The 14841-nt window shown below is 40.8% G+C and overlaps 1 protein-coding gene across 2 annotated transcripts in view; it reads left to right on the top strand.

Annotated features, from left to right (window-relative positions):
- Nucleotides 1–13218, top strand: part of ccdc80 (coiled-coil domain containing 80) — a 21640-nt gene extending 8422 nt beyond the window's left edge. For both annotated transcript variants that reach the window (XM_016681416.1, XM_007571397.2), the window contains 5 exons: nucleotides 1067–1203; nucleotides 2908–3059; nucleotides 5072–5175; nucleotides 8309–8392; nucleotides 12424–13218. In XM_016681416.1, coding sequence (XP_016536902.1) covers nucleotides 1067–1203; nucleotides 2908–3059; nucleotides 5072–5175; nucleotides 8309–8392; nucleotides 12424–12734 — 788 coding nt within the window. In that variant the 3' untranslated portion in view covers nucleotides 12735–13218. The remainder of the gene's footprint in view (nucleotides 1–1066; nucleotides 1204–2907; nucleotides 3060–5071; nucleotides 5176–8308; nucleotides 8393–12423) is intronic.
- The last annotated feature ends 1623 nt before the right edge of the window (nucleotides 13219–14841 follow it).

Raw genomic sequence — 14841 nt, 5'->3', positions numbered from 1 at the left:
TTTATTGAATAACTTGAGGTATTTTTAATTGGCATGTTTCCATTAAGCTAATTTATTTTCGTAATTCCATTTTGCTCAACTGTATGACCAATGGAACAAAGCCAGTTAGCTAACATTATCTGCGTCCAACAGCATTTCTCAGCTTATATTTTGTTTGTTTGGAAAACCTGCATATTTGTCACAGTTAAGTCATGAAAAGCATCCCACATCATGATCTTCCAAACACTTCCTGTCGTCTTCCTGGATGTTGTGGATCATGTGACTCATATGATGTGAAAAAAGTGTTTCTAATGCCAAAACCTTTTTATCAAAAACAAAGGTTTTATCTTTTAGGTGTGTGTCCTCTGGACTTTGGTCCACAGAGTCTGGACTCCTGTTGGGATTGCTCACTGCCCAACAGAGAGCGGCTCAGCCACTCATCAAAACACGGCGTTCTGTGGTCTGCGTCTCATGCGCACATCTGGGACGGGACGGCTGATTAGAGGCCTTTACTTTGCTTCGCCGGCCCGCAGCATGCCAGATGCAGTCCTCTTCATCTAATCCAGACAGATCCCACAGAATGAAAGCCACTCTCTGTGGAGTTAGCGTGTGATTTACGCCGCAGCCTCCCATCTGGCCGCTCCAGGCAGATACATGCTTTACTGCAACTTTGTTTTAAAGTCAGCAGTGGGAGATGTACTGTTTTTGGGGTGTGTCGAAATGCCAAGTCATTTTACATCTTTTGCCTGTAATCTGAAAAGTATTGACACCACTTTCGCATTTTCAGTTTGTCACAAACTTTGATATGTTTAATTGGGATTTCATGTGATGGACCAACACAAAGTGGAACGATGAGTTTTCAAAACTCCCCCACTTTGAAAAATAGTGGACCAGATGGGTACAAAGGAATGCCACACCTTCCAGACTTATCTTTGAAGATCATTTTGAATCGTGTGAATCTTTTACCTTCAAATTCATATTTTTGCCCAAATGTATGTTGCGGCGTCCCGTTAAATTCCAATAAAATTCAGTGAAGTGTCTCTAAGAAACCCCGGAAGCTCACAGAATCTGTCATCCCGCTCTTCAGAGAACGACAAACCCATGAAGGGTCTCCGTCAGGAGGACCTGGTCAACCAGGAGCTGATCACAGAGCTGAGGAAGGAGTTCGGGATGACGTACGATGAGTTCTACATGGTCCTCACCGACACCGACATGAGAGTCAAGGTGAGAGCCCGCTCTGCTGGGAACCTGCAAGCAGCAGGTTGTTTCCACAGTGACATCATGGAGGATGTTTTCTGTTTAATTCAGTAAATCACTACTAGATGACTTGGGGAGACCAAAAGCTGAATATTCAGCCTGAAACCATCACAAGATATTGTAAATTCTGTAAATTTTACATCAGAAAACTTTAGATACATTAAAAGTTTCACAAAAAAAACTGTTTTCTATCTTCATGTTTTCTTTAGCATAGATACTCCAACATGACATGATGGGAAACTACCTGAGAGCAGATTAACACAATCCAATTCTATTATGAATTTAGTTTTTTTTCTTAAATGGCCATTTGTACTTTGGGGCGTCTGTGAATTTTGATCTGATGAATGAATGAGTTTCTTGACAGGAAAGGACTGGAACCATTAAATTGTACAACTTCTCTTGCAATATTATGACATTATAGTCTTAGAATTATGAGATTATTTTTGCATTATTTCTACTTTCTGAGTTTGTGTCGTTTGAGTTTAATTTCATATTATTATGACTTTACTCAGGTGTTACAATTTTTTTGTATTATTACGACTTTACTCTAACATTATTTCAACTTACTGTCAACGTTTTTCTCACTATATTAGGACTTTTTCTCGCGTAATTTAATTTTTTTCCCTTAGCTTGGCCCTAATACTCCATAGTCTTTCATGTAAAATCATTATTAAACACACCAATCGGCTTCTACGCACCTCAAATCTGGAACAAACTGCCAAAAAACTGCCAAACAGCTGGAACACTGAGTTCCCTTGAATCAAGGCGGAAGCCCTAGCTGGTCAGATTTGCTTTTGAACCATAATAAATGCAACATTGACCAACATATTTGATGTGTGTTGATGATTTTAACAATGGCACTTGACAAAATATAATGTCTTACTGGTTTTCACAGCTGTTGTCTATTTGATGTTTTTTAAATTGTTATGATGTGCAGCACTCTGAACTGCTGCGTTGATTAAAAACGTGCTAAGAAAATAAACTTGACTGAATGATCGACACGTTTAAGTTTGAAGTTGTAAATTGGAAAAGTGAGAACAGTTGTGGACGTGTGAACGCTCTCAGTCCGCATGTTCGCCTCTCATCTGCTTCCATTTCCCTGCTTTTTTCTTTGAAGGTGACCTGGCCTCACGCTGCTGGCACAGTAGCTCCACTCACACACTGTTTTAATTCACACAGCATGACATTTGCTCAGCAGCTGTGTGTGTGTGCGTGGATGTGTGTGTGCCAGAGTAAACCAGCTGGCTGTTTTTGGACAGACCCATCAAAGAGGCCAGTGTTTGCATCCTCTGCTGACAGAGACAGAGACAGGGCTGCCTGTGAGCGTACACGGCCGTGGGCGTGCGAGGGAGACAGAGCGAGGCGGAGAGAGAGAGAGACAGGAAAAAGGTGCGAAGGAGAACGCGCCGCGCCGCGAGTTCAGCACATCCGCGGAGGCGCAAGAGTCGCCGCATATTTCTACACACACGTTGTTCACCAAATCTTCGGTGTTTTCGCTGCTTCCCAGAAGTTACTGCGGCGAATGTTTGGAAGGTGGCAAAGCTCACTGCAAAGTCACAAACACACTTCCCGTTTCTCAAACCGCCTCAGAAAACATGTTTTATTTCATTCATTCGACTTCTAACGTTCTCATTTTTGTGTATGTCTTCTGTTTGGGGTTTTTTTAAGCAGCAGTCCTATGAGGTCCCCATCGCCATGAAAGCGGTGTTCGACTACATTGACACCTTCTCCTCTCGAATCCGGGAGATGGAGCAGCAGAAGAGAGACGGAGTCGTCTGTAAGAAAGAGGACAAACCCCGGTCTTTGGAAAACTTTCTGTCCAGGTGGGATTCAACAACGCAGAGCTCACCACATAACCGTTTTACAGATTTCATCTCTTTTTGAATAGTCTCAGAGGGAAAACAAAAAAGATGTTTTGAAATAACATCTCATAACCATTCATTGGGTGAAAAAGTCTGTCCTGACCAACATGCCACAGTGTGAAAAGTAATTACCTCCTAAACTTAAAAGGGCAGTATTTTGTAATATCTGCTCTTTTGAGCTTTGCATCATGCTGATTGTTGCTAGTCAGCACCAATTAGCAAACACCTGGTGGAGCCTGAGCTCTTTATATGAGTTACTTCTCACTGCAACTTTGGTAAAAATGCTGCTAAAGGGTTAATAGAGGAGCCATGTTGTGACGTCTTCCTGAAGGCGGAGTTTCAGAAAGAGCAGGAGTTTCTTAAAGAGACAGAGGCCCAATTTTATGCCTTTAAATTACGAAGTCATATTTGAGATATATAGTCTTTTTATAATAACTGAAGGTAACATTTACTTGATTGTGCTATAAAATGTGACCATATGCCTCAAAAACAAATAATGATAATCTGTTTGATATAAAACTAGTTTGATGACCTAATATAAGTTTGGCAAATTTATTTCTGGCTCTGTTTGTTGTTAATTCTCCGATGCACGGCTTAGAATCAGAAGAGAACTTGGAAAGTCTTTCTTTTTGTGAATTTACGAACGAGAAAGAACATGTATTATGATGATTATATTTAAAAGATTTGATGGAGGAAATGTTTAATTAAACAGCCGAAGTCCAAGAAGGTCAGCTGCCTGGGTGTAAAATCTGGGCAGGAAATCAAAACAAGGGTAGGACAATCATCTGTCTTACCTCTGGTCAGAGGGTGATGCCTGGAAATTTTAGACAACTCTCAAATGACCATGTAGAGATTGAAGCCAGCTGATCCACAGATATCTCTCAGGGTGACGATTCATCTATCGAAGTCTGTGGGGATAATTCAGTTGTTCAATTCAGGTGTGTTGGAGCAGCATCTAAAACCAGAAGAATGGAAAATATCGAGGACAAAGGTCGGAGACCCCTGTTTTAGACACTTCTATGGTAAACTAAACTTAAACAAAACCATTAGCGTGAACTGATCTGTTTCCCCGACGTCACGAAAGATCAAGTTTTTCTTGATATCACTCCAAGTATTAGAAAATGAAGAGACGCCACAGCCAAGAGGGAAGGGACACATCAAGCTAATACTGACTTAGATGGATGCAGAAGCTCTTGTTTGACACAGAAACCATTCAGACTCTGTGCCTATAATACACACACACACACACACACACACACACACATCTAGATCTAGATAAAGAATAAAAATGTTTTGGCCCACTCCAAACGAAGCGTTGAGCTCAGGTCAAAGGGCAGTTGAAGGAGTTCATACTATTCTTATGAAAGCAATAACCTGACTATGATTTATGTATTAATAGTTTTTATCCAAAGTTATGTGGGAGAATGGAAGAAGAGATTTCAACCAATAATAAAAACTTTATTTATGACTGTTGCTGCATCAGCAGTTTATCATCCTGACGCACAGATAAGACGCAAAGACAGTTGGTCTAAGAAGCTGAATGTGAGATCCTGAGTGGTCCGATCGTGTTGCTCCTGTTTTTTCTCTGAGCCACAAGTGGGACCAGATTTTATGGGTGCTTTGGTCAGAACACGGCAGACAGCAGCTGCCTCTCTGTACGGGTCCTGCAGCCGTTAAAAGTAGCACAAACCCCTGCAGTTTGTCGAGGCTAAATCAATGCTGTCACATATTTTCACGAGACGTCTGAAGCAGAAAGGCCGTCTTTTGTTCCCATGGCGACCGTGGAGAATATTGGTTTCCCGACTGCTGTGATGTGGCAGGTTCTCAACCATAATTTGGGGTTGTCGCCCTTCTGGAAGTAATTGTATGGGAATATGCAGAGTACATGCATAAACTGCTTGTCTTGGCACCGAGCTTTCACTGCTGCACCAAAGTGCCACTTAGATTCAGGCGGAAATTTCCCTTGATTGCAGGTTCAGATGGAGACGTCGGCTGTTCATCATCTCCGCCCCCAGCGACGAGGAGTGGTCCTATCAGCAGCAGCTGTACGCCCTGAGCAGCCAGGCGTGCAATCTGGGTGAGCCGTCCGAAAGCAACCTGTCGCATCAGCCAGCAGTGTCTGACCAGTTCGCTCAGCGCTCTGAGGTCAGCTCACGAGTTTATAGGTTAAAACAGGAGGAGGAAAAAACAATCAGAACCTCTAAATAGGGGCCATGAAGTTTGTTCAAAGGGAAAAATAAATTGAAGCTGGGGAAAAAATAAAAAACCTTCAATCTGAAAAGTAGTTTTGAACATTTTTTTTCTTTTAGGATTTTTTTTAAACATTCAAATCTGTACTTTCAGTTTCATTTTTTTCTGTTTCAGAACACTTTTATTCAGTTCCAAAACTTTATAAACTTTTTTTTTTTTTCAATTTCAAGATTATCTTTCAATGTCAAATCTTTTTTTTTTGTCAGTTTTAATTTCTTCTTTCTTTCGAACAAACTTTATGGCCCTAATTTAGCTCCTTAGTTTACTTACACAACTGTCAGAAGTCAGAAAAAATGTGCACGACGTTACGAGTGTTTGTCAGGCAGTGCATTTCTTTCCTGACTTGAATAAGTGGGTAAGTTTTTACCAACAAATTGTTGAGAGCAAACGCCTGTTTTCATCTGCTTTGGAAACAAAGCGCCATCAACAGCTACACAACTGGGCAGAAGATCGTTGTAGCAAGATGGCGGCTGCTTTGTGCCTCTCTGTTTTCCGCCATGTTTGTTGTGTCTTCAGTATGACCGGCCCACATGGTGACATCACAGTTCACGCTGAAGTACCAGGTATTCCTCAGAAACAAATGGAAACAGATTCGCTGTTCTGGAACCTTGCTAATGACTTAACTAAGAATGCTAGATAACTTTTATTTTTCCCCGCCTCCCTGAGGACCTGAAGATTCAGAGCCATTTTGAAATGAGATATAAAAAAGCTAATTTTATTTCCTAGTCAGAAACCAATGGACTGCAGTGAATCAACACCAACAAAGAGTTTTTTCTTTAGTTTTCCGCCACGTTTGCTAGCTGTTAGCGTTTCCAGCTCCTATGTACGATCTGTGCTTTCAGAGGAAGAGAAAGTTCAAGCCGAGATTAAATTCAAACTGGAAACAAAGATTTATCTTTTATTTTCTTCCATGGATACACTCACATTTACAGCAATATAATCACAACAGTTGGTATGCTTCAATCTGTCTTTTCTTTACTGCATTCCTTAGTAGCACGCAACAATAAGTTATTAAAAATGCTGAAATTTATGGACATGTCTGAAGTTTTTCAAGCTCATCTATCCACTTAAATAGAAAGGATGAGGTTATTTATTAAATCCAAATGGGGAAATTTAATCAGAAACACTTTTTTGCTTCCTGGTATGATTTACCTCATCCAGCGATGTGTGTGGTCACACTCTGCCAAAGTCTTATGGACTCTTATAAATGTACGAATAAATTCCTCATGTGTGAAAAATGAATGACACAAACTTTTTCTGTTTGTTGTAAATCTCAGATATGAAGCCCATATTTCTGGTGGATGTGTGTGTGTGTGTGTGTGTGTGTGTGTGTTAACGTATTCGCTCGCAGAAAGATCCCAGATGATGAAATTGGCACCGAGCTGTTCTCTTCTTTTCTCTAATGCGTACAAGTCTTTTTTTTTTCCCTTCCTCTGGCAGGATGCCTGTTGCTCAACGTTTCCACTGCAGTTTAAAAGTTATTACTGCCGTTTATGTCAAAACTTTGCAAATGTGAACAATTTTGACGGGTGTGACAGAAATATGGCTGATAAATGTAAACCGGACAGACCCTTGGACAGCTCCGCTTGTCTGTAAAAACAGATATTCAGGGTTTCACACCCTAGTCGCTTCAGTTCTCATGAAAATTTGAGTCGTGTCATTAACCCTCAACTTTCTCTTTTTTTATTATTATTTCTATGATACACAAGTGAAGTCAGAACATCAATCATTTTATCACTTTTATTACTTTTAGTACGGTTTATTTTTAGTCCAAACAGAACTCCTGTACAACTTGAAAGATTTATTGTGGGGGAAATTTCTACAGTTATATTTAGAACCAAAGGTAAAACAGTTTTTATTGAGGCAGAGAGTCTGAAAGGGTCCATTAATGTCACCACTGTAGGAGCCATTCTATACTGCTGGATTTATTTTGGTATAATTTGATGAAGCATAAAGGTAAAAAGGCTTAAAAAAAATCCTGAATCTTCTGTGAAATGCCGTTTATTTGTGTGGAGTTTTCTTAAGTGTTTTGTGTCGATTTTGGTTCTGATCCCAGTAACCTTATAACCAGCAGTTAGTGGTGATGCTTACTTTAGCTATTGATTAATCTATCAAATATTTGGACAAATAATTGATTAATCAGAGATGGAGAAAAATCAGCACATTCTCAGTGTAGGTTCTTTAAGTTTTTTAGACAATATTTGAAATGCATTAAAAGATGATTCCAATTGGCGCATTTTTACGGTGAACAGAAACTACTGAGGGTGAGAATGGCTGTTTGGGCGGTAAACGTTGCAGACTCTTGGTCTAAGCTGTCTGTTAAGATTTAAAGAACAATCCCATGTTTCTTACAAACGAAGTCGTGAAGAATGTTACCTACAGTAGATACTCACTGCTGCAATGCAGAATTATCTGTTTCAAGGTTGTCTTAAAGGTTCAGAGCATTTCTTCTGGGCTTTGCTGGTCACCCAAAAAGAATGAAACTGTGACAGCGTGTTGTTGCTTCATGGCAATATCACTGAAAAACATGATGAGTGATTAAAGAAAAACCACACGTGGCGTGTTATCCTGCTCAGCCACACCAGGACTTTTTCCTTCCTCGTGTGTTGATCTTGGCCATGTTGGAACCCGGAGCGGTTCTCTTCCCCCACCCCACCTCCAGACTACCTCCACCTCTCCTGGGAGGTTTCCTCCTGCCGTTTAGCGTTGGCGCTCACCAAGTGAAGCCAGCATTCTCTCGCGGCTCTCCCACTTTAGAGGAAACAATTTGTTGGCAGGATTTTCCAGACCACCTCTGAGTTCTCCTCCCTTCACGTACAAAACGGCCGTTTCGGGGTTCGTTCCAGGAGCTGTCGGTTCGCATCAGCAGGAAGGCGGATGGACACGACGCAGCTGGATGCAGCTTCTCCCTCACTCCTTATGTTGCATTTATTGGTGCTGTGTTTACCGTGATGTTCCAGGTCTGAGGCACATCGCCGTCCTGAAGCTGGTCGGTATGGAGCTGCCGGACATGGGCGGAGTCCTGGAACTTTATCCCATCAATGGTAAGAGCTTTATTGTTTAAAATGACATTTTCGTAACAGCATGGTCCTCACATGCTTTTTGTTGTTGGAGAATATGACAAAGTACAGTCATCATCCACAGAAACTAATAGAGATACGAGAAAATTCACGTTATCCGACAGAAACTCACTCGGTTGCAAATCATTTTGCAGAAATAAAAGTAGATTTCTGTAATAACTTTTAATACATGTTTCAATGGGCCGTTGAAACAGCAGATTTAGTGTGGCAAACGGCCCAATATTATATATTGGAATAAACAGGGATTATACTGAACAACAGTCACAGAATAAAATATTTAGGAATAACTTTTCCTAAATATCGGGGTTTTATACCAAAAGCCAGTTAGATTTCCTCATTGTAATATTTCTGCTAAGTTTGTTACTCTAGGCTTTTCCAAGCTTATAGATTTAATTGTTCTTAAATTGATCTTCAAATGCTTAAATGAACTTGAACCCAAACCATTAAACAACCGCATAAAGAAGCTGCAGGGCTACAGCAGATCTGCCAGAGTGGCTTTAAATGGCAGATGTAAGAGTCCCTTTTGTCTAAACACTTTTGTTCAAAGTTTTCTCTGTGTGAGAGGATCCACAACTTGGTGCTCAGTTTGGTTGGAGCTTCCTCTCTTTGCCAGCTGGTCTCACATTCATCTCTACAACACTTCAGTTCTAAAAGACTTTATGGGAATAGTTGACGACAGTCTAATTGAAGCTCGCACCACATTAAGGACGACATTGGATTTGGCTGCCATTCCCAGATTTTTTAAGTTTTTTTGAGAGAGAGAAAAAGAGAGAGAGAGAGAGAGAGAATGGGTGAAATGTAGCACAAAAGCACATTGAGAGAGCAGTAATTCTAGAAAAGTGCAGTATGTTTTATGTACAGGAGCTCTCGGTTGATTTATTACAAACTTCAGATTTAAGGCAACACAATTGGAAAAGGTTTTCAAGTTAAATGTGAGACTTTCCGTTTTACAGCTCCATCAGTAGGAAAATGATAATACCAAACACAGAACCAGATCTGCCACAGAATGTTTTGGACTTAAATCGATAATTAGTGAACGTGTACCTGGGCGTAGGGCCTGTAGTGTCTGATAAACCGATTCCACATGGTCTGGAGGAGAAACCGGCCCTGAACAGGCCACACTTGACCATTACTCTCAGATAGCACACACTGGATGAGTCACACACACTGATGTTCTCCAAGACAGAACAGATCAGTGGAACAAAACTGAGAGGGTACAAAGTGCTGCTAATGCTTTTAAACCTTTTGAGAACATGTGTCAAACTCACGGCCCGGGGGGCCAAAGAAGGCCATTCAGAGCTTTTATGTATGTGTTCCTCTAGCCTCCAGTGGGCCACATAAATAGCAGAGAATTCGACATAGCAGATGTCTGCTTAAATATTACTGCATCAATCAAACCAAAGCAGTTTTTGTCAGTACAGAGCCAAATTATGTCAGTCAGTCTCAACTGTTTTTTGTGATTCCACGATCACGCAAATTGACGCAAAATCGACAAACCGACTCACTTTTTCGCACTAATGCGTACTTGTCAGTTTATTACAAATTTTCCACGACGGTGAAAAACCTTGGGTTTAAATAATGCAAACTCCCACCTTCGGGTGGCAGTATATCTTGCTTCTACTAAACTGCTACCTCAGCTTTAATTGATTCCAAGTTATAGTCCACATGTGTCAAACTCAAGGCCCGCGGGCCACCATATCATTTTATGTGGCTCCCCCAGCGTTTTATAGGCCCCTGATTGACTTAAAATAGGTTTTGAGTCGGATTGACTAAAAACTACATCTCCCATAATGCATTCCGATTGTTACCAGTCAACATTACGGCTTCTCGCCACTAGAGAGCAGCAGAGTCACCTCAAGCTGCTTATTGATTTTCCCAGCGAATAAAACATCGACAAGCTAACATCAAAACGTCCATTTACAAGTAAGACTGTGAATGAAGATGTGTGTGAGTTGGTGTCAGGGCGGCAGGTGGCGCTAGACTTTTGTTATCTTTACCTACAACATAAAAAAATCGGTCATGTACTATTTTTATCCGTGAAATTACAATCATATTAACATCGACTATTTAGTCGCATTTTATGCGGTTTAGTTAATATTCACCGTGAATCCAGATCCCATCACAAATTAATACATTTATCTACATTTTTCTCCGTAGTGACAAAAGCAACTGACTGAGGCCCCAATAACTTTTAATAAATTAAATTAAGCGACTTCACTTAAATTAGCATCACTTCACCCGCTGGGGTCTGAACGCACTTCCTCCTAGTTCAAATCTGCAGAAAAATCTGCGCTAATTCATCAGTCAGTTGGATCTGTCTGATCCAAACAGATCAACTGAACTCTGAGTGTTTTACCCTGCGCGGTCCGCATTCACCAGGATTTTTTTCCCCTTTTTTTTTATTTTATTTTTTATTTTTTGCGTGGTTTCGCTTCTCCAAGACAGATGTTGTCTGCAGCTCCTCCAGAGCGCCGCTCTCCTGGGTAACATGCACCAAGAAGGCTCCATTTGTTAAATCCGCTGGATGTTAGAAACTTCCAGCGGTTTCTAAGTCTTCGCAGCGGCGGAGCCGCGTCCGCAGTGGTTGAGCAGTGGACTGCGCATGTTACAGTCTAAATAACTTCTGCATCGTCATTTATTTCCTCAAGATAAACTTCCGGCTCCTCAAATGGATTAACACAACGTTGCATTCTCTTTAGTTTCCTCTGGTCTGTAACGGAGACTTTAATTTAACGCGCCATTTCAACCAAAGGTTTGTAATGCGCTTCCTAACCAGAAGCTCCAAAGCGTCCGGTCCATAACACTTCAACACGCTGTCAGCTCCCGGTCAGAAAGACACATTTAGTTCAGAGACCATGAGATGATATTCAGAAAGGATTGTTTTTAATTAATTGATTTCAGTTGCCTCTGAGACTAAATCTTTGCGTAAAGTCTATAATGTATATATATTACAGCCCTACCATTATTTATTTATGCTACGGGTGCCCAAGTCTAGTTTTCCAGAGATACCATTCTGCAACTTTAGATGTGTTTCTTCTCTGAAACACCTGGATCATTGACTCATAATAAGACTGAGTTGCTGCTAATGAGGAAAGTCAACCTTTTGTCTGGGGTGTGTTTTAGCAGGGATGCACTCCTGATCAGTACCGTCAATGTGGCCCGTTGAGGGGGGCCAATATGCTGAAGTGGCCCTCGGTGAAATTGAGTTTGACACCCCTGGTATAGTCCATGATTGATGATGATGAAAAAGTCACATGTACTGCCATACATGTACTGTGAGACACCTCACCCGCCTTTCCAGTGGTGCTAATTGAGTATCAACTTACTACAATAGTACACTAAACTTTACACTCTTCATCCCAAAACACATGCAACATACGTAGCACAATGTGTCATAAGCGGCACCCCTTGCTAGCGGTGTCAATTGAGTAGTAACCTTGGTTTTCCATTTTCAGAGGCACCAGTGGCCTGGAAAACTCGTTTCAGTCAGACTGCACCAGGGAGGCTGTGGCTACTATCCAGTAGCTTGCCACCATCAGTGTGAATGTGTGTGTGAATGTAGTGTGAAGCTCTTTGCTGTCCTCTGGCCTTGATAAAGTGAAATACAATTTTAGAGAGACCATTTTCTTTAAATACTAAAGTCAGAATTTTGTCTGCTGGAGTCCTGGATAAGTTGAAGGTCCAGCAAATGTCAAAGGAGTCTGTAAAATCTCCAAGCGAAACACCTGATGCCCACAGTTATAGCCTCCCTAAAGAATGAGCTGTGTGATGATTTTATGCTATGTTTCATTTCATACTGTATGTTATTGTCTACTTAGTTGTTAGCGTTGGGAGTGCAGGGGTTTGTGGAAAAGAATTTCCCCTTGGGGAGAATAAAGTCTAGAAGTCTGAAAAGTCTAAGTCTAAAGATAATAATGTCTTTGGACTCTGCTCTGTTGAAAGAAACCCTCCTCTAGATACCGTCAAACTCTTCTTTGGGTGTTTCCTCTGCCCAGGCAGTGCCACAGTGGAGCGTGAAGGGCTCTCTGCCACCCTGGTGAAGGACATGAGGAACTACTTCCAAATCAGCCCGGAGTACTTCTCCATGCTGCTTGTGGGTAAAGATGGCAACGTGAAGTCCTGGTACCCCTCACCCATGTGGTCCATGGCTATCATCTACGACCTGGTGGACTCCATGCAGCTTCGCAGGCAGGAGATGGCCATCCAGCAGTCGCTCGGCATGCGCTGCCCGGAAGACGAGTACGGCGGATACGGCTACCATCAACACGGTTACCAGGAAGGCTATCACCAGGGTTACGGATATTAAGCCCATTAACGACAATCGTGTTAACTGGTCCTCTGATATCCTGTCATGAAGTTTTATAGCCATCCTCCACATGGTAGTCAGGGATGTAGTCTTTTGAAATATTTTGTAGCACTTAAAGGAAACTCCTGAGCTCCCTTCATGTGCAGCACATCGTACCACGAGGTGCAGGTCGTGGGCTTTTATCCAGTCACAGGTTGGAGTTTTTTTGTATTTGTTACTTTCCAGCATCAAGCGTGTATAACCACCTACCACCTTTACTTGCTTTGTCGAATTTACATTTTCACATTTTCAGGACAAATCTATTTTTTTTTGTAGATAATGAGCTTGAATATGTATTTATTGGAAATCTGTGGCATCTAAAGTGCAATTACCGACCTTTGTTCAGATCTGTTACATTATTTCCCTTCTGTAAAGTCTACGTTGCTCTACAATGTTCCTATTTATATCATGCTAGCAAATATGATGAATAAAAATGTTTTTACTACTGGTGCAGTAAACTGAATGACTTTTAGAAAACATGTTTTCACTCACACACAAGGATTATCTGGTATTCACCATCACTAACTGTGTGTCCGTTGGCCATATAATTGCACAAATTGGAATTAAGAAAACAAATTTGTTTAATGTAAACATGTCAAGATGTGCGAATTGACCTCAAGACGAAACCGGATGACCTTGTTGAGGATGCTGCCTGAAGCTGGAAAGAGCTTCATTATCCACCGGCAGTGAAATGAATTTTGTACCTAACCCTGAGCATCAAAGAGGAAGCCATCTAACCATAAAAAAACAGATTTAAGAAAAGCCTCAATCTTGTGTCCTGTGATCTGACGAAACTCAAATGACAACAAATTGTTTGGCCATAATGACCAGAGGTAGCAATCCCAACTGCAAAGTAGAGGGCAGGAAAAGGGTTTGTGGATGTTTTGGAAGCAGGAAGCCACCATGTTTAGCTGAGTCATTTACTGCCTGGTTGAGAGCAACTTGGTTTAAAAGTTGGTTTTTTAATGTAAAAGTAGCATCCTAACTGATTTATATCGCTTCAGTAATATGAATATTGAGCAGAGAAGGTTAGAAAAACAACTGAACTCTTTATGCATCAAAAGAGCAATTGAAGGACATGAAACTTAATAATTTAGTGACTGTAATTTTAGCTCACAATTTATAAAGTGATGAATCGTGGTCATGAATTACTGAAGCTTTTCTGGGTGAGCTGTGTAGCAATGTCTTAAATAGTACCTCCCCCTGCTGGCTTGATTTGGTAAGGCGCAAAAGGGAAAATCTGAAAGCTGTGAGCCAATTAAAATGTTTAAAATAATTTATCTAATTATGAACTGTGGTCGAGAAGATTGTTTTGTTTGTTCTTCAAACATGAAACTGATTCTTTTTTCTTTAGAAAAATAATTAACACAAAAATGCCCACTGTGCTTCAGTAAGTTTCTTTTAATAGAAAAAAGTCATTTCACAATAAACGGCGGACATATTTCAAAGGCATCAACAATGTTAAGAAAAAGATGCATTTTACGGAATTTCACAATTTAATCCACCAAATGAACATTAATGATCAAGCTGCAGCAGATTTGAAGCAGATTCGTTCAATGCTCTCAGATCAGACGCACCATTAAATATACATGAAATGTAAACGATGTAAACGTGGAGGTCTGCTCCACATATTCGCATACAGAGATTTGATGAACCGAAACGCTTTTGCTTCATGTTCCTGTTCCCAATTCTTGGGAACAGGAAAGTTTTTGTGCTTTTATTGATAAACGAGCTCTTTTTTCGTCCAACTTGTCACAGTGATAGCATTTTCTGATGTCTGTTTTGATAAATATTCACTCGCCTCAGCATAACAAATACAGGAAACAAAGTGAAATTGGCAGCTTGTCCTTAATTTCTAATTAAACTGCCAATGAATTTGAACATTTGGGCACTCACAGCACAACAAAATAGAATTTCCTAATAAATAGTTGATTCTTAATCATATAGTCACATCGCGGGAACAGAAAGGGGCCCCATCCTGACGCAGTAGAAATCCAAATTCCACACCTTTGATCCCAATATACACGCTGATTATTCAGAAGATTCAAGACAGAAAATGTAAAAAGTG

Source organism: Poecilia formosa, unplaced genomic scaffold, assembly GCF_000485575.1.
Source record: "Poecilia formosa unplaced genomic scaffold, Poecilia_formosa-5.1.2 Scaffold280, whole genome shotgun sequence".
Taxonomy (NCBI): Eukaryota; Metazoa; Chordata; class Actinopteri; order Cyprinodontiformes; family Poeciliidae; genus Poecilia; species Poecilia formosa.
The sequence above is the reverse complement of the archived record's forward strand: the minus strand, read 5'-3'. Positions and strand labels throughout refer to the sequence as shown.